Here is a 20,412-nt window from a genome sequence, read left to right on the forward strand (position 1 = left end):
GGATGTCTATGATTTCAAAGCTATCATGGTTTATGTAGCATGTTCCAGGCCAGCCAGAGCCACACAGCAAGGCCCTGAGGACTTGACAAAACAAAATCTCCTCCCACCAAAAAAAAACGAAACAAAACCTAACAAAATGGCACCCACCTGTCAATATGCTAAACCAGAAAGGGACAAAGCACCAACCATCATTACCCAGGCTATGTCATAGCTCTTCTGAGACACTGGGACCCTTCCAGACACTGCCCACTTCCTTGTCACCAAGTGTCATTTCTCACCATTCCACCAGAGCCTCCTCCAGCCCCCAGGGTAGAAAGACAGGCACAGGCATATGGTTTAGAGAAACGTTGTTTAATGGTAAAGCTTAGCACACTCCAGCACCAGGACTGGCATGGAGTCGAAGCAGCAGGGATGGCTGGCTGACCCCATGGAGCCTCACATGGCGAAGAGGATGAGGAAGGCGACCATCAAACAGAAGAGCCCCATGGCCTCAGACAGGGCAAAGCCCAGAATGGCATAGGAGAAGAGCTGTTGCTTGAGAGACGGGTTCCTGCCAGGGATAGGAAAGGGTGAGGGTACAGGGGAAGGGACGGGAGGGTGCTACTATTCCGAAAGGGTCTGCCTACATAGGTACCTACACCTTCCCTGGGGACATGGATAGGAAAGGAAACTAACAACTTGGCAAGTTCACATGTGTTGGATGGGACACATACTTTAACTCTGACTCAGGTCATGGGAGAAATAAGAGGTAAATAACATAAACTTGAAGGATCCCTTCCTGCCCTAATGGGGTGGAACTTATACTGAGATATACAGTGGGCAGTCCCAAACTTACCTGGCATAACCAATAATCAAGCTACCAAATACTGTTCCAATGCCAGCCCCTGATCCAGCCACACCAACTGTGGCAGCCCCAGCACCAATGAACTTGGCAGCTGTGTCAATGTCCCGGGAAACAACACTGGTCTGGAATTCCCGTCTGGCCACCTGGAGAGGGGAGCTGCTGCAGGAAGGCTAGAAGATAGGGAAGGAGGGAGGGAGTGAGGGAGAAAGGAGACAGAGAGGCATCTGTCAGGTGGCTGGCTCCACTCACCCCACCCACCTGAGCTAAGAAACAGCTGGTGACAGCCACAAGGGCAGAACACACTGCTTGCAGGGAGAATGTCAGCCCTAGGACGTTTTCAAGCAGGGCTAGTCACACTAGGACTGTCATTTTGAGTCTTGGAATTACAAGAGCTTCACAGCTTTTCTAATTCCCCTAAAAGCCATTTAGTTAACTGGAAGGACCATTGCCTAGGGAGATCCTGAGAGGCCTTACTTCCTTACCTGTTTAGATGGGGCCTCTGGTCTACTCAAGAGGGAGGCAGACAAAGGCCTGATTAGACCCCTGGTACAGGAGCGGATCTGTAAAATCAGAAACATATATTGCTCCAAATCAAACAAAAAAAATAAACAACCCCACCCTAATTGACTAGTCTGTCAAAACCTGTCCAATGAATTTCCAGGTCACTTAATTTATTCTTCTTTCTCTCAGGTAGGTTTGCTCCAGACACAGTGAAGTCTGTAGTAGCCAGTAGTGGCAGCCAGCACCATCTGACATCACGTACCAGGCTGGAGAACACTCACAAGGCTCTGGGCTCATTCTCAGAACAAAACCCAAACCAAACTAGGTACCAAAGCTCAAACATTCAATCAGCTCTAAGAAGTGTATTGCAATAACAAACAAAAGGCACCAAAGGAAGAGGCACTTACAGCAACATACCCTTCATGCTGTGAGTCAGAAGGCCTGGTTTGGCTCTGGGAACAGCCATCTTAGGAGAGGCCCCGGTGAAATGGATTTCTTGACATATTATTTAGTGCAATGACTCTCAAACTTGGCAGACATTGCAATCACCTGGGGAGTTCTAAAAAAATTGCCTGGGGTTCCACCTCCATTATCACAGTCTGATGCAATTGGTCTAAGGTGCAGGCTGGGCACTGAGTGTGTTAAGCTTTCCAGATGAACTGAACATGCAGGCAAGGTTTAGGAAAACTGTCTTCCGGTTGTCTGGCTACACCCAAGCCAGGACTACATATTTCTAGCCTCTCTGAGGACCCTCAGAAAGCCACGACAGCTTGGTTTACAGGCCAACCACATCCCACAGCCTCCCCAAAGAGCCCTCACTATCACGGGGCACCAGCTCCTTAATCCATTCATTAAACAAGATCGCACCTTTACCACACACTGCACAATAATAGAGTAACCCCGAACCACAGCTTACCAGAACTGGAGTAACGAGCAGTGCCTTGGTGGTCTGCATTTTTCAATCTGCAAGAAGAGAGGGGAAAAAACCCATAATTCCTATGAAAGCCTGACTGTTTGCTTATAGTGGCAACCTTCTGTTGTCCCCATCCACCTCCGCTCGCTCTCCCCATCCCTCTTTGCCTGTGCCCCAGCTAAGGAGGGCATTAGAGGTCAGAAGGACAGTGCCAATTCCGGGGTCAACCAGTTTCTGCGCAGCGGGTCTGCAGAAGGACTGCAACTGAGATCGGAAATAAAAGGAGGCGGCCCAGGCCTCAAGAGGACGATGTTTCGAAAAGGAATAGTCTCCCGGGAAGGCTGGAGGCAGAAACTGGCAGCCGTCGTGCAGAATCCTGCCCATGTTACAAAGCTGTCCCCAACTCTCCCCAGCGGCCGTTTATCGCTCATTACCGTTGGTAATTAACATTAATTGATAAAGCTTAAAGACTCCCGTAGTCTTTCCCCATCCCTGGAGGCAAATGCTGCTCCATGTGGCCCAGCTCGAAGCTTCACGCACCCCTGTCTCCCGGCCCCAAGTCACCTGCGCTCCCACTCCCCTGCAGCCCCTGCTCGGCCCTCGGCACTCCCGCTGCTCAAGGTGACTGACTCACCTCCCAGCTTTAGCCCTTGCTCTCAGCGCTCGGCTCCCCACCCACGTGTCCCGAGGTCCCTCCACTCCCATTGGCCGTCATCTTCCTGCGTTCCCATTGGTTGGCGTCATCAACTCCTACTTTCTTATTGGTCCTTTTCGGCTTCTCCCCCTCTCTCCACAGGAGCTTCGTGGCAATTCCCGCCTCTTTGCGGATAAAGGCGGGTTCTTTTTCCGAGATCGGGGATAGGATTGGTCGAACCCCAACTGCTCGACCATAGAGTCGACGAGACTTGGAGGTTCTACAACCTTCAGCACAAAATGGCGACCAAGGTGCGAGCGGAAGAAAAGGGCGTGGGAGAGGACCGGACACTTGACGCAAGCGGACACGTGACATGGGCTCCGTGCCTTCATTCGGCGGCCCGGACCTTGGAGCGCCTTGCATGTTGGGGTTTGTAGTCCTGTCCGAGGGCCCAACGACCACCGAGATCCCGCGAGACGTTGCTTCTCCGCAGGGAGAGCCGACGCCTTTGCAGTTTATTCCACCATAGTGAAAAAAAAAAAAAAAAAAAAAAATCCCGGTTTCTGCCTGAGAATTAAGGCAGGTTGGAAACTTTCCAAGTAGTGAGCGTTGCTCAGGTTGCTCCAAGTTGCTCTTGTGGGCCTCTGTCAGTGGTCAGTAGACATGGACTTACAAACTGAATTTTTTTTTTTTAGGAAAAAAAAAAAAACAGGCTTGGAGTTTCAAACCTATAATCCTAGCACTTGGCTGGTGGAGACAGGGAGGTCAGGAGGTTGAAGTTTAGATCAAAAAACCAAGGTGGGGGCAGAAAGTTACATTGGAGGCGAGTTCTGAAAGAAAGCAATACTCGGTAGAATGAAGCGTGCAGAGAAGTTGGGTGGTGCTTGCTTGCGATCCCAGACCACAGAGGGCGAAGGCAGCAAGTCTACAACACTAGCGCACAAGCTTCAGGCCAGTCTGGATTAGGTGGCAAAATCCAGCTAACAAAACCACACAAACGAGCCACAGCATAAAGGGTAGGAACAGAGAAATAGGAGTGCAGTCCCTGCACAGATGGTATGAATTAGAAAACCTTCCTGGAAAGCAGTTTGGCAATATTTTTATTTGAAAGGCTATGAATGAGCCATCCTCTTTGACCCAGTAATCCTTGAGTAATTGAGAACCTTTAAATGCTGCGTCCTCTTTGACCCAGTGCTACTGCTTCTAGGAACCTGTACTAAATAAATAATGTCACGAAAAGGCTCTGATGGGAAAAAAGATGGTTGTCCTGGAGCTCACTGTGTAGACAAGGCTGGTCTTGAAGTCACAGAGATTTCCCCTAGTCTCTGCCTCCTGATTAGTGGGATTAAAGGCGCTCTCCACCTTGTCCTGTACAAAATTTACTAAATATGAAAAGTAAATGCCACACTGATAGTAAATGCTTTAATAAACTACATATATTTTTTTAAAAAAACTTTTAAGGTGTGTAGGGGGTTTGCCTGCCTGCACCTGTGTATGTGTAGTACATAAGGGCCTGCTGCCCTTGGAGGCCAAAGAGGACATTGGATTTCCTGAAACTGGAGTCAGAGATATTTGTGAGTCACTACGTAGGTGCTGGAAATCAGACCCAAGTCCTCTGGAGAACAGCCCCCTCTTAATTGATGAACCATCTCTCTAGCCCTAATTTTATTTTTTGCTACTATATTTGTAAATTTGGGCTTGTGTATGTTACACTGGCATTGTGGCAATCAGAGAACAACTTTCAGTTCACTCCTCCCACCCTCTGTTACAGGGATTAAACTCACATTGTCCATCTTTCAAGGTAATTGCTTTTACCTCTGACCCATCTTAGCCCTGAATAAACCAGCTATGAGTCCATTTGTAAAATAAACAGGAGCCAGGAGTTGGTGGCACACACAGAGGCAGGTGGATGTCTGTGAGTTCAAGGCCAGCCTGGTCTATAGTGCTAGTTCCAGGACAGGCAGGACTACACAGAAAAACCTGCCTTGAAAAACCAAAAAATAAAATATAATAAATAATGAAAGAAGTAGGAATGGGAGCTGGAGAGACAGATCAGTGGTTAAGAACACGTGTTGCTCTTCCAGAGGACTGGAGTCTGGTTCCCAGCATCGGTGTCAAGTAGCTCACAGCCCTCTGTAACTCCTTTTCCATCTGTAGGAGATCCAAAGCCTCTGGCCTTTGCAGGCACCCACACTCTGGTACAAAAATTCTTATGCAGATGCACAAACATATACATAATTAAAACAATAAAAGAAATCCTTTAAGGAACATGAATGAAATAATAAAATCATGATGTTTTTCTTTTCCTCCTTTTTTTTTTTTTTTTTTTTTGACAGGGTCTCATGAACTCTGGGGTGTCTTTTAACTATATATACAGAGGACACATGACGCCAGTTAGATGGAAATTCTTTTTTTTTTTTTTTAAATTTGGTTTTTCGAGACAGGGTTTCTCTGCAGCTTTGGAGGCTGTCCTGGAACTAGCTCTTGTAGACCATGCTGGCCTCAAATTCACAGAGATCCACCTGCCTCTGCCTCCCGAGTGCTGGGATTAAAGGTGTGTGCCATCACTGCCCGTTGGATGGAAATTCTTAATCCTCTGGCCTTCGACTACCAAGTTTTGTAATTTCAGAGTGGTACCGTCATGCCCAATTTAAGAATATTTTCTTGCCAGGTACTGGTGGCACATACCTTTAATCCTGGAAGGCAGACGCAGGCAGACCTCTATGAGTTTGAGGCCAGCCTGGTCTACAGATCAAGTTCCAGGACAGCAAAGGCTACATAGAGAAACTCTGTCTTGAAAAACAACAATAGAGACAAAAATTTGGTTTGTAACCCTGCCTGGCTAGGAACTTGCTATGCCGGTCAATCTGGGATTGAAGTTGCAGTGGATCCTACAGCCTCTGCCTTCCAAGGGCTAAGATTACTGGTGTGATTCTGCTGAGAAGAATTCCAGGCCTAGAGGGACAACTCAGGGGTTAAGAGCATTGGAGGTGCCTTTAGTCCCAGCACTCGGGAGGCACAGGCAGGCAGATCTCTGTGAGTTCCAGACCAGCCTGGTCTACTACTGTTAGTTCCAGGACAGTCTCCAAAGCCACAGAGAAACCCTGTCTCAAAAAACAACAGCAACAACAACAACAACAAAACAACAAAAAAGAGCATAGGAAGACCGAAGTTTGGTCCTAGCATCCATGTAGGGCTGCTTACAATAGCTTGTAAGAGTTCTAGGGGATCTGATACCTTCTTTTGGAAGGTGTATGCACCCTCGCACACACAACCCCCTATGCACACATAGTTAAAAAGTAAAAATAGAGCTAGTGAGATTGTTTTGCCACCATGTCTTACAACCTAAGTTCCAGCACCAGGACACACGGTGGAAGGAGAGAATGGACCCCACAAGCTGTGTCTGCTTTCTGGCTTGCTCCCCATGGCTGGCAGCTAGTTTACCCCCAGACACATGACAAACAAGTAAGTGTGATAAAAATTGAAATTATGTTGTATACATAATAAATAAATAAAACGTTTAAAAAAATACAGGTGTGTGCCACCATCCTCCAGGTAAGACTTAAAAAAAATATGAAAAATGCAAAACAATAAAGTGGGCATGTTGGTACCAGTCTTCAATCCAAACAGTTGAGGAAACAGAGATGGAAAAGTCACTGCAAGTTGGAGGCCAGTCTGGCCTACATAGCAAGTTCGAGACCAGCCAGGACTATGTAATGAGGCTCTGTTCAGAAAAACACCAAGCAACTAACAAAAAACCAGATAGATGGCAGGGCCTGGGGAGGGAGTTCAGTCAGGAGAGTGCTTTCTTTGCAAGCTTGAAGGCCTTACTTGGATTTTCAGAACCAGTGGTAACTTGGCTGGTTATTCCAGTGCTAGGGATTGCCCAAGGGGTGTGGGGGAAAGGCTGATCTCTGGAGTTCTCTGGCCAGCAGGACTAGACTGTTTGGCAAGTTCCAGGCCTTATCTTTAAAAACAAAAATGTGGGAGTCCGGACACACCTCACCCCTGTCTACACCCTGCCCTCTGTCCTGCAGCGGGTGCCCTAGCCTCAGCAGGTACCCGAGCCTCAGAGCCTTCATCCAGCGGCTGATGGAAGCAGAGGCAGACATCCACAGATATACACTGAACTGAACTCTGGAACTTAGTTTCAGAGAGGGAGGAATGAAGATCGAAGGGGTCAGGGGTCGGTACCAGGCTGGTGAAACCCACAGAAACAGCTGTCCTGAACAAGGGGGAGCACGTCGACCCCAGAATGCTGTCTGGGAGGCCAGTACAGGACTGATCCAGACCCCTGAACATGGGTGTCAATAAGGAGGCCTCTGCACTCTAGGGGGCCCCTGGTGGTGGATTAGTATTTTTCCCTGGTGTAAGAAGGATTTTGAGAGCCCATCCCACGTGAAGGGATGCACTCTGGCCCTGGACACATGGGGAAGAGCCTAGGCCCAGCCCAGGAAGATGTGGTGGACTTTATGGAGCCCCTGTGGAGGGCCCTACCCTGCCTGGGGAGTGGAGGGTGGATGGGGTGGGGGTAGGTGGGGTGGGTAGGAGGGGTGTGGGTGTGGGGAGGGAGAGGGAGAAGGGATTGACATGTGAAACAAGCTTGTTCCTAATTTGAACTAATAAAAAAAGGGTGGAAAGTCCCTGAAAAAGGATAGATTGTCCTCTGGCCTACACAGACAGACACACATACATGGACACAGAGCATGCAAACGTGTAGACACACATAAAAATAAAATAAATATGGTTAAAAGATCAGAGGAGAGGGGCTGGAGAGATGGCTCAGCAGTTAAGAGCACTGACTGCTCTTCCAGAGGTCCTGAGTTCAATTCCCGGCAACCACATGGTGGCTCACAACCATCCATTATGAGATCTGGTGCCCCCTGCTGGTGTGCAGGCAGAAGACTGTATACATGATAAATAAATAAAATCTTAAAAAAAAATCAGAGGAGAGGATGGTTTTTTGTTTTTACTTTTATTTTAAATGTGGTAGTGTTTTTGCCTTCACGTATGTCTGTATGAGGGTATTGGATCCCTTGGAACTGGAGTCAAAGATAATTGTGAGCTGTCATGTGGGAGCTGGGAATGGAACCTGGTCCTCTGGAGGAACAGCCAGTGCTGTTAACCATGGAGTCATCTCTCCAGCCCAGAGAAGATTTTTTAAACTTTATTTATTTATTTTTACTTTTTTTGAAACAGGTTTCTCTCTATAGCTCTGGCTGTCCTGGAACTCACTCTGTAGACTAGGCAGGCCTCAAACTCACAGAGATCCGCCTGCCTCTGCCTCACTAGTGCTAGGATTAAAAGCTTGCGCCAGCACTGTCCAGCTAGAGTATGTTTTTTTATCAACATGACACAAGCTTGCATTAGTTGGAAAGAGGGACCTTCAGCTGAAGAAGCACCTCTATCAGTTTGGCCTATGGGCCAGTCTATGGGGACATCTTTTTTTTTAAATTTTATTTTATTCATTATGTATACAACATTCTGCTTCCATGTATATCTGCACACCAGAAGAGAGCACCAGATCTCATAATGGATGGTTGTGAGCCACCATGTGGTTGCTGGGAATTGAACTCAGGACCTCTGGAAGAGCAGTCAGTGCTCTTAACCTCTGAGCCATCTCTCCAGCCCCTATGGGGACATCTTGATTGATGGATGATTGATGTGGGAGGCGGAGATCACTGTGGACAGTGGCATCCCTGAGCAGGTGGTCCTGGAATATGTAAGACATTAGCAAATAGACTGGGGGTGTCTTAGTTATCATTTCTGTTGCTGTGAAGAGATACCATGACCTTGACAACTCTTTTAAAGGAAAACATTTAATTGAGGCAGCTTACAGTTTCGGAAGTTCAGGCCATTGTCATCATGGTGGGGAGCAAAATGGCACGGTGGTGCTGGAGGAGTAGCTGAGAGTCCTACATCTTGCAAGCAACAGGAAGTCCACTGATGGGGGAGGTCTTTCTGTGTATATGTTTGTCTTATTGGTTGATAAATACAGCACTGTTGGCCAATAGGGAAGTGAGTTAGGCAGGACTAGGAGAGAAGGAGGATTCTGGAAAATATAGTAGAGAGGAGTCGTCAGGTGATCCCAGCAAAAGAGGACTCATGATACCGGCTTCCTCGGTAAGATAAGTCTTTATAAAATATATAGATTAATGGTTATGGGGCTGGAGAGATGGCTCAGAGGTTAAGAGCACTGACTGCTCTTCCAAAGGTCCTGAGTTCAATTCCCAGTAACTACATGGTGGCTCACAACTATCCCTTATGAGATCTGGTGCCCTCTTCTGGTGTGCAGATAGACATGGAAGCAGAATGTTGTATACATAATAAATAAATAAAAATCTTTAAAAAAATGGTTATGGTTGATACTTAGGACAGTGCTAGCATATAAGAAATCCTTGTCATTTGGCCACAAGCATTGTAATTAATATAAGACTCTGTGTGTTATTTGGGGGCCCTATCGTGGCATCGGGGCTCGGGTGGCTGGCGGAAAGAGTTATCGTTACAGTCCACTGAAACACTGGGCAGTATCCTGAGCATAGAAAACCTCAAAGCCCTCCCACACAGTGACAGATTTCCTCCACAAGGCCATATTTCCTAATAGTGCCACTCCCTATGAGATTATGGGGCCAATTATATTCAAACTACCACAGTGGGGAAAAGCAATGTAAGCAGTGTTCCTACATGGCCTCTGCTTCAAGTCCTGGCTTCCCTTCATGATGGGTTGTAGACTGTAAGATGAAATAAGCCCTTTCCTTCCAAGTTACTTTTGGTTATATTGTTTATCATAGCTGTAGAAAACAGACAAGAGGGACTGGAGAGATGGCTCAGTGGTTAGGAGCCCTGGCTGTTCTTCTGGAGGACCGGAGTTCAATTCCCAGCACCCACATACCAGCTCACACCTGTCTGTATCTCTAGTTCCAGATAATATGACATCCTCACACAGATGCACCTGTAGGGAAAGCACCAATACACATACAATAAAAAAAACAAATTGAAAAGAAAGCAAACTAGAACAGTATTTAATATTAACAGTTATTTAAGAAACATTTAAAAAGCAATATTTATTTTTGAAAAAAAAATATTTATTTATATGCTGGGCAGTGGTGGCACATACCTTTAATCCTAGCACTTGGGAGGCAGAGGCAGGCAAATCTATGAGTTTGAGGCTAACCTGGCTACACAGAGAAACCTTGTCTTGAAAAACCAAAAAAAAAAAAAAAAAAAAAAGGATTCCCCTGGTCCCCTAGAATTGGAGTTAGAATTGGAGTTAGGGATGGTTGCATGCTACTATGTTGGTGCTGGGAATTGAACCTTACTCTCTATAAGAGCAGCTGGTGTTCTTAACCACAGAGCCATCTCTCCAGCCACAATAATATTTATTTTTATCTTATGTGCATGGGTTTGTACTAGCAGACAGTAAACAACTGTAATTCCAATTCCAGAGGTGCTGGAAATTGAACCTGGAAGAGTAGCCAATACTGTTAATTGCTGAACCATCTTCCCAGCCCTCAAATTTTGTTTGTTTAAAGATTTATTTGTTTATTAATGTGCATTGGTATTTTGCTTATAAATATTATGTGTGAGGGAGTCAGGTCCCTGGGAACTGGAGTTACAGAGAGCTGTGAGCTGCCATGTGGGTGCTGGGAATTGAACCTGGGTCCTCTAGAAGAGCAGCCAATGTTCTTAACCACTGAGCCATCTCTCCAGCCCCTGTTTGTTTTTGAGACAGGTTCTGGCTGGCCTACAACTCACAGAGATGTGCCTACAGACAGAGTTCCGTGTCAGCCAGGACTGTTATACAGAGAATGCTTGTCTTGAAAAACAAAACAAAACAACAACAACAACAACAACAAAAAACAAAACAAAAAAAAGAGAGAGAGAGAGAGAGAAATGAAAGAAACCAAGACAGGTAACGTATATGCTGATCTCTCTATGTGGGAACAGCTCTGAGACTGTCCTCATGACAGACTTAGAAGTGCCTTTTACCTGCTCAAACATAGAACAGAAAATTATCTTTAGCTGACTTGTGCATACCACACATTCCATACTGTGCTAATACAGATATATATGTTAGCTTTAAAAGCTTGCATCTTTTCAGGAAAAAAGGATCAGACATTAATGAAGACAAGATAAGCAGCCTCTCAGAATGCCTCCGTTGTCATTTCCTCAAAAATCTTCATCCAGGAAAACTTCAAAGTGGCTAGTTAAGATGGCCCAGCCTCACAAACTACTCTGGCAGGATTTTAGATAAGCTCTGCCCTTCCCCATCACGCAGAGCCTGGACCAACAACGATACAGCTAATTCTCCCAGTACTCTCCCACTATCCCAATTTTCTCAAGGTCCTCTAAAGATGCCATCACCACCAGACAACAGGAAGCAATTTTAAACATATGATGTCCACATTCCTGAGAGGTGGGGTGGTGGATCTTGGCTATTATGTGGGGGAAGTTATGGATATTGGTTGTCATTTGTGGTGGTTGGTTGCAAGTTGTTATTGGTCATGGTCGGGGAGGAAATGAAACAAACGAAGTTAGATTCAGGCATCTCTTTCATTTTTTTCCCTCTATTCTTCTTTCTCTCCTATCTAGTGTTGGGGGAAGAAAGGAGGATAAGGCACAAAAAGAAAAAAAATGGGGGTATAGGAATGATAGGTTAAAGGGCAGATTATCGAATCTACTTTTAAACTAAAAAGCAACTACTACTCTCAAATATTTTACTCTGGTATCAACTTTTGTATATTGATATAAATTTAAGGTTATTTTTGTTACAACATACTGTATATATGTTTCTTCTCTTGTTTAAGGTATTGTACTGGACTGGAGAGATGGCTCGGAGGTTAGGAGCACTGACTGCTCTTCCAGAGGTTATGAGTTCAATTCCCAGCAACCATGTGGTGACTACAACCATCTGTAATGAGATCTAGTGTCCCTTCTGTGGTGCCAGCATACATGCAGACAGGACACTGCATACATAATAAATCTTTTAAAAAGTGGCTCCATAGGCAGGGCAGTGGTGGCGCATGCCTTTAATCCCAGCACTCCGGAGGCAAAGGCAGGCAGATCTCTGAGTTCAAGGCCCTCCTGGTCTACAGAGTGAGTTCCACGACATCCAGAGATACACAGAGAAACCCTGTCTTGGAAAAAAAATTAAATAAGGTATTATACCTATGCTACTCATTTTATTTGTTTGTTTTTGTTTTTTGTTTTTCGAGACAGGGTTTCTCTGTGGCTTTGGAGGCTGTCCTGGAACTAGCTCTTGTAGACCAGGCTGGTCTCGAACTCACAGAGATCCACCTGCCTCTGCCTCCCGAGTGCTGGGACTAAAGGTGAGCGCCACCAACGCCCGGCTAAAGCCACACAATGTCCCTGGGTGGGCATGAATATGCTACTCATTTTAAAATGAAAAGTTCTAGTCCTTAAAAGCTACTTTACAAACTATTTAGGATAATTAAGAAATACAGGTTAGTCACCTACAACAATCAAACTTGTAGTCATGTTAGGTATTTTTCAAGGTTAAACAGTGTTGTGAGATATTTGATTACACATTACACCATGTAAAGATGCATCACTATGATTGGTTTAATAAAAAGCTTTCCAGTTGTCTAAGACTTCTAAGCAAGGACGTGGTGGGTCCTCTGGAGCGAAATTCAGGATTTTCCTGGGTCTTCTGGTAGGAGCTGTGATCAACTGTGCTGACAATACAGGTGCCAAAAATTTGTATATCATCTCTGTGAAGGGCATCAAGGGACGACTGAACAGACTTCCTGCTGCTGGCGTGGACGACATGGTGATGGCCACAGTTAAGAAAGGCAACCCCGAACTAAGGACAAAGGTCCATCCAGCAGTGGTATTTCGACAATGAAAGTTGTATCAAAGAAAAGATGGGGTATTTCTCTATTTTGAAGACAATGCAGGGGTCATAGTAAACAATAAAGGCAAGATGAAAGGCTCTGCTGTCACAGGTCCAGTTGCAAAGGAACATGCACACTTGTGGCCCAGGATTGCATCCAATGCAGGCAGGCAGCATTACATGATTCTTCAGTGTGTTTGTAAAATATATTCATTAAAAAGTCTTTGCTCCGGGGCTGGAGAGATGGCTCAGTGGTTAAGAGCAGTGACTGTTCTTCCAGAGGTCCTGAGTTCAATTCCCAGAAACCACATGATGGCTCACAACCATCTGTAATGAGATCTGGTGCCCTCTTCTGCTCTGTAGGCAAAGCATGCAGACAGAACACAGTATACATAATAAATAAATAAATCTTAAATAAATAAATCTTAAAAAAATTCAAAAAGTCTTTGCTCCAAAAGAAAGAAAGAAAGAAAGAAAGAAAGAAAGAAAGAAAGAAAGCTAAATGGCCAATAGGTAGGCAGGAGGTATAGCAAGGACTGCTGGACAGAGGGAGCTCTGGGAAGAAGAAAAGTAGAGTCTCCAGCCAGATGAGAGGGCGCAAGACATGCAGGAGGAGAGGTTAAAGCCATGAGTCATGTGGCAACACATAGATGACTAGTAATGGGTATTTAAGTTATAAGTTATTTCATCATCTCCCTCTTTTAGCACAATAAAAGGCTCTTTCTCTAACATCAATAAACTATATACAATAAGAACAATTATTAGGTAAGAATTACATTTACAATGTCCAGTCTATTTGTATTAACAACTTTGGAGAGAGTGCTCTATATCTATGCTATCTTGATGAGTCCAAAGTTTTGTATGCAAATCACTTTCTTTCTTTCTTTCTTTCTTCTTCTTCTTCTTTTTTTTTTTTTTTTTTTTTGGTTTTTCGAGACAGGGTTTCTCTGTGTACTTTGGAGCCTGTCCTGGCACTCACTCTGGAGACCAGGCTGGCCTCAAACTCACAGAGATCTGCCTGCCTCTGCCTCCCGAGTGTTGGGATTAAAGGTGTGCACCACCAACGCCCGGCTGTAAATCATTTTCTATCATAACTCGTATTACTAACCTAAAAATATCTTTCCAAAACTGTAGAAATGACAGAGACAGCTGGCTGCCCAGACAGTTACCCAAGGTTCCTCTGCAACACTGGAGCACCTTTGGCATACAGGCCCAGAATGTCCCACAGACTTTCCTGTGAAGCAGGACATTTTGAAGAACGTCCTCGCAAAGTTCAGCATTCCACTTTATGCCCTGCTTGCCCGGTTTGGACATCATACTGTCAGCAGTCGAGGCAAGGGCAGTTTCTTGCCCAGTGGTTAGTTTTGCCACAATAAAAGCAAACCCCATATGGAGGTTCTTTGGTGCCCATAATCTTCTCTGAAGTAGATTGGTGCTGCCAGGAGCAGATGTGTCTCACTGTCATGAAAAGTCTTATGTTATTAAAACATCTTAAATGCCATATTCTGTTGATCTCTGAAATCTTTGAAGACCACCTATCTATCTAAAATATATCTGTTTTGTAGACAGATTTTTCTTTGGGCTGCTAGTTCACAAATAATGACATAGAGATTTAATATTAATTATAAAAGCTTGGCCTATAGCTTAGGCTTGTCCCACCAGCTCTTGTATGCTAAAATTAACCTGTTTCTGTTTATGTATGCTTTACCATGTGGATTTTTGCCTTTCTTTCACTCTGTGTGTCCAACTTTCTGCATGCCTCGTTGGCATCTCTCCTGCGCCTTCATTATCTCCTCCTGCTTCCTCTCTCTGCCCGGAAGTCCTGCCTATACTTCCTCCTTAGCTATTGACCAGTTAGCTCTTTATTAAACCAATCACAGCAATGTATCTTCACATAATTTACAAATATCCCACAGCATTTCTCCCCTTTTGTCTAAATAAAAAGGCAAGGTTTTAGTTCTAACATAGTAAAACTATATATAATAAGAACAACAATCAGGAAATAATTACATTCACAATGTCCAGTCCATTTGTATTTGGCCTATTCAGAGAAGATACTGTATTATCTATCCTAGCTTACTGAGTCCAAAGCTTTATACCTAAACCATTTTCTATCATAACTTGTATTGCCATCCTAAAAATATCTTTTTAGACCTAAAATTGTCTTGATAGGCAACTTAAGCTCTTATGTCTCTCAACCCTACAAACTTTACATCTCTTATGTAAGATGCTGTAGAGAGCAAAAACTCTTGTGTACACAGATAAGCTCTGGAGAAGCCGGGAAAGTTAAACACACAGTTCACCTCTTCCGTGGAATGAGGTGAGTAACTGCTCTCCCTGGAATGTCAGGAATGATGTCATTTCACAACCTGGTGATCCTCTGCTGTCTGATGAGACAGGCTCTGCATTATCTCCCAGGATTTGTATTTTTACTTATCTAAGAACTTTCCCCCCTAAATCATGAGCATGGCTTTTAGACCATGAAACCCATTCTTGGGAGTGAGATCATTTATGCTTTACAACAGCCTAAGTGACTTCTGTGTTATCTTAGGGCCAGGCTAATCCCACCTCCCACAGGCATTATGTTTACCTGAATCAAACTCCCTAGATTCTAAATCCCTGAGTTAACAGTACCCATTCTTGTGAAAGAAGCCAGATGTCCTTTGCAAGGAACCTCAGTGTAAGCTTCTCTTAAATTGTTGTGTACTTGAGACTGAGTTAATTGTTATCTGAATACCTTTTTCAAAAAATTGTGCTGTGCTTAAATCTGACTAAAGGAAAATGATCTGGGCCAAACTCTAGAAGTCCTGGTCCAGTACTGGTTACAATAAAATCAGGCTGAGTTGAGTTTTATACTTGTCTCTTTGTGGATTTTTTTTGTTTTCCCCTGCCTGCTGTAAAGCCTTCAGAGGAATCACCACAAGTTTCTGTTTTGAATTTGGTAACAAGAAAAACTATAACTGTAACAACTGTCTGGTCTTCAACCCCATCAGAGACCTGAGAAAGATACAATATTACCTGAGTAAACAGGAAGTGCAGAACAAGCAACTTCCAAAACTATAGAAATGACAGAAATACCTGGATGCCTGGATAATCACCCAAGGTTCCTCTGCAATGCTGGAGCATCGGTCTTTGCCTACCAGCCCAAAATATCTGACAGACTTTAATGTGAAGCAGGAGTTTTGAAGGACTGGCCTACCTTGCCTTGGCAAAGTTTGATAGTAACTTTCTTTTCTGTCCTGCTTGTCCAATTTGGACAGCATACTGTCAACAGTCAAGGCAAGGGCAGTTTCTTGCCCAGTGGCTAGCTTTGACACATAGAAAACAAACTCCATATGGAGGTTCTTCAATGCCCATCATTCTATTTTGAAGTAAATTGGTGCTGCCAGGAGCAGATGTGTCTCACTCACTGTCATGAAAAGCCTATGTTATTAAAGTTTTTAAATGGGATATTCTGTAGGTTGTTGAAGAGTCTGAAGACCATCTATTTAAAATATATACGTTTGACCTTGAAAATATATTTAACATGAATACAAGTTGGATTACTATAAATTACAAACTACTAATCTGTATTTCCTAATTATCCTAAATAACTTTCAAGGACTAGAACTTTACATTTTTTTAAATGTGATGCATAGGTACAATACCTTAAACAAGGAAGAAACATATATGCATCATAACAAAAATAACCTTAAATTTGTATTAATATACAAAAATATCTTAAGTAAGAATGGGAACATATTCATAGCATAACAAAAATTACTTTAAATTTGTATCAATATACAAAAATACAATGTAAAATATTTGAGACTAGTAGTTTTTTTTTTTTTTTTGGTTTGAAAGTAGATTCAATAATCTTCCCTTTTATTCTACCATTTCTATACTGTATCTTCCCTTTAGAAAGAGATTCCTGAATTTAATATCCTTTGTTTAGCTTCTTTTTTCTATTTTATCTATCTTTTTCTAACAACTTGCAAACAACCCCTAAATGATAACAAACATCCATAACCCAACAAATGAGCAAAAACCACCCACCTCACCTCTTGGGAGTTTGAGTGTTGTGTTCTCTAGACTGTTTCCTGTTGTCTGAGAGTGAAGGCATCTTTAGGGGACCCTGAGAAAATTGAGATAATGGGCAAGTCCTGGGAGAGCTAGCTGTGTCATTTGTCTCTCTGTGTGATGGGAAACTTCAGGTCTTATCTGAAGTCCTGGCTGGAGTAGTCTGTGAGGCTGGACTATCTCAGTAGCAGCTTTGAAAGTTGTTCTGGTTGTAGAATTTTGACAAAACTGCAGCAGAGTTATTTTGAGGCTGGATCAGTTGGGCTACATGTCTCTATTGGTGTCTGGACCTTTTTTTTTCTGAAAACACACAAACTTTTAAAGGCAACATATATATCTGGATTAACCCAAGTATGGAATGTGTGGTGTGCACAAGCCAGCTAAAGATGATTTTCTGTTCTATGTTAGAGCACATAAAAAGCATCTGTCAACTTTATAGGTTCGTTTGGACTGTATAACCAAACTGTAATATAAATCTCTATCCATGTGCTGAGAATTTGGTGTCTGGGTGTGTTCTGTGCTGACTCTGAGGCCCCTTTCACTCTATCACTCTCCATCTATCCCTTTGAGGCAGGTTTTCTCTCTGAACCTGGGCTTATGTTTAATTGGCCGGAGCCAGAAAATCCCAGTGATCCGCCCCCCCCCCCCCCCCCCGCCTCCTTCCGAGTTGGAATCACAGGCAAGTGCAGACTGTCTGGTTGGTTATGTGGGTGGCTGGGATCTGAACTCTGCTTTTCAGGGTTGCATACAAATACTCTGTGGCGGTTTGAAAGAAAATGGTCCCCAGAGGGGGGTGGCACTGCTAGGAGGTGTGGCCTTGTTGAGGGAAGTGTTTCACTGTGGGTGTGCTCTTTGAGGTCTTTCTTGCTCAAACTCCTCTCATTGTGACTTTCAGTCAACTTCCTGTTGCCTGCAAGAAGCAGCACTCTCAGCTATTTCTCCAGCACCATGTCTGCCTGCACACTGCCCTGTCCCTGCCACAATGACAATGGACTGAACCCCCGAAACTGTGAGACACCACAATCAAATGTTTTCTTTCTTATTTTTTTTTTTTCGAGACAAGGTTTCTCTGTGGCTTTGGAGGCTGTCCTGGAACTAGCTCTTGTAGACCAGGCTGGTCTTGAACTCACAGAGCTCTGCCTGCCTCTGCATCCCAAATGCTGGGATTAAAGGCGAGTGCCACCACTGCCCGGCTAAATGTTTTCTTTATAAGAGTTGCTGTGGTCATGGTGTTTCTTCACAGCAATAGAAACCCCAAGGCATGTTCTTAACAGCTGGACCATCTCTCTAGGCCTCAAAAGTTTTTAAAAAACCTTGCCCCCACCCCCTGTCTCATCTATGTATATATGTGTGTGGGCACATGTGTGGCCCAGTACACTTGTTGAATTTAGAAAATAACTTGCCAGGAGCTGGAGAGATGGCTCTGCAGTTAAGAGCACTGGCTGCTCTTCCAGAGGCCTGGTTTCAATTCCCAGCTTCCACATAGCAATTCACACCTGTCTGTAACTCCCGCTCCAGGGGATCTGAGACTCTCAAGAGACATAAAAATGCAGGCAAAATACCAATGCCCATGAAATAAAAATAATTTTTAAGAAAATGTGAAAAATTAAAAGAGGAAAAAAGGAAAGGAAAGGGCTTTGCCAAAGCCAGCTCATTCCTTCCACCATGTAAGTCGAGGGGCTTGAACTCACTATCTGGCAGGTAGCACCTTTACCCACTGGCCACTCAAATGAAGTATTGAATTTGCTGCTTAGATGAGACTGACCTTGAACTCCTGATCTTCCTTTGATACCACCCAAGTAAAATTGTAAGTTTGTACTACCACCCCTGGCTTCAAATTCTGTTCTTAAATTCTATTACTAAAGTGATTCTTAGTCAAAACTGAAGTTCTCCCCCTCTTCCATTGTCTGCTGACATTTTCTTCTACTGGGTGTTCTGCTCCAGCTCCCAATCCCTTACCCTTTGCAACCATGTGGCTCGATCAGTAGTTTTCTTTAAGTCTTTTTGTTTTGGTTTTTTTTTGAAGATTTATTTATTATGCGTACAGTGTTCTGTCTGCATGTATCCCAGCAGTCCGAACTGAAAAAAGCAAAAAAGCACCGCTCCTGGAGCGGGATCCCATGCCTGACCTTTAGGAAATGCACCCAACAAGTGAAAGAAATAAAAAGTAAGATGTCAGGTGGCAGTGCTTGCCGGTGGAAGTCATTGAACTGAGTGGGTAGGCCTAAGCCAGGTCACCTGGTTATGACCAAGATGGCGGCCCCCAGGTTAGCACACGTGGCCGATGGCGACCCCCGTAAGCACATTCTCAATTGCCAGAAAAGTTTCAAACCAGCAAACAAACAAAATGGAAACCAGCAAATAAAACTCTCAGAGCATCTCAAGCAGACATTGCCAACCAAGAAGAAACAGAGAAAGAACAAACAGAACAATGAGGGACATTCCCAGGTGAAAGAAAGTTCCCACTGGGAGGCAGAACTCCGCTAATTTACCTATTTGCTGCCAGTAACCGAAAGATCCCGTAAAAGTGTATTTCCCGTGGGCAAGGCCGAAAAATGCATAGATTGCCCTGTCTGAGAGCACCCGGCCCGAAACTGAAAAATGGACCCAGATTGAACAGCGCTGGGTCTGCCCCATGGGAACGGTTTGGGTTTCTTACCGGATTGTAGCGAATAGGCAGATCAGTGAGTTCCAGAAATACTTAGTTGGAAAATCGGCAAGTTGAATTCCGGCATCTCAGGCTGCTGCAGGCAGAAATGTTATTCTTTTGTTTAAAAAGAAGAAAAGAGAAATATTGAGACAGACATATTGACTATAAGTTTATTATAAGGCCCGGTAGAATGGGGAGACTAAGAAGAGGAACAGGGGTAAATGGCTGACCGCCATGGCCAGTCGCCATAGAGAGACAGAGCGGGGAAACAGAGAGAGGGGACAGAGAGCAGGAACAGGGGGAGAGAGAGAGAGAGAGGGCAGAGAGAGAGAGAGAAAGGTGCAGGGGCCTATCTTTTAAAGGGGTCCTCTGCACCTGTGTGCAGACTTCTTTCCCATGGAACCTTGGGCTGACCAGGGTATTGCCTGAGTGGATTCCACCAGGTAACAGGGGCAGGCCAGCATAATGCCTGAACCTTTCAGGAAGACCCCCGCTAGTGTTCTTAACCACTGAGCCATCTGTCCAGCCTCTGAGATGATTTTTTTAATGATTTATTTATTTTTATTTTGTGTGCACTGGTGTTTTGCATGCATGTATTCTTGTGAGGGTATTGCTGCGTACCCTGGAGGTAGAGTTTTAGGCAGTTTGAAAGCTGCATTATGAGTGCTGGGAATTGAACCTGGATCCTCTGGAAGACCAACTAGTGTTCTTAACCACTGAGCCATCTCTCTAGTCTGCTTCTTATTCAAAAGCTTGCCTGGTGTCCTCATTTAATATGGCGGTCACCCAACCCCTGATATCCCTAATCTTTTCACTCTGCGTTTATTTGTTTGTTTAAAATTTATTGTAAGAGGTAAATTAGTTTTGGCTGGGGATGTAGTTCAGTAGATAGAATGTTTGCCGGGCCTTGGTGAAGTCCTGAGTTAACCCTCACCCCAAGCACGGTATGCGGTGAAAT

At 44.3% G+C, this 20,412-nt stretch overlaps 1 protein-coding gene and 1 pseudogene across 2 annotated transcripts; one reads left to right on the forward strand and one right to left on the reverse strand.

Annotated features, from left to right (window-relative positions):
* Nucleotides 1–330: 330 nt before the first annotated feature.
* On the reverse strand, nt 331–2,985 carry Atp5mc1 (ATP synthase membrane subunit c locus 1). Of its 2 annotated transcripts, none has more exons than XM_027424235.2 (5): nt 2,893–2,985; nt 2,262–2,308; nt 1,327–1,404; nt 836–1,014; nt 331–550 (listed from the first exon to the last, which is right to left on the reverse strand). In XM_027424235.2, the coding sequence occupies exons 2-5, from the start codon at nt 2,298–2,300 to the stop codon at nt 436–438; spliced, it is 411 nt and encodes a 136-aa protein (XP_027280036.1). In that variant the 5' UTR covers nt 2,301–2,308; nt 2,893–2,985; the 3' UTR covers nt 331–435. The 2 variants fall into 2 exon arrangements, with proteins under 2 accessions (XP_027280036.1, XP_027280035.1); XM_027424234.2 differs by having other exon boundaries at nt 2,823–2,947.
* Nucleotides 2,986–3,191: 206 nt separating this feature from the next.
* LOC100760400 lies at nt 3,192–13,334 on the forward strand (annotated as a pseudogene).
* Nucleotides 13,335–20,412: the final 7,078 nt, after the last annotated feature.

The sequence above is a fragment of the Cricetulus griseus genome, chromosome 7 (assembly GCF_003668045.3).
Source record: "Cricetulus griseus strain 17A/GY chromosome 7, alternate assembly CriGri-PICRH-1.0, whole genome shotgun sequence".
Lineage (NCBI taxonomy): Eukaryota > Metazoa > Chordata > Mammalia > Rodentia > Cricetidae > Cricetulus > Cricetulus griseus.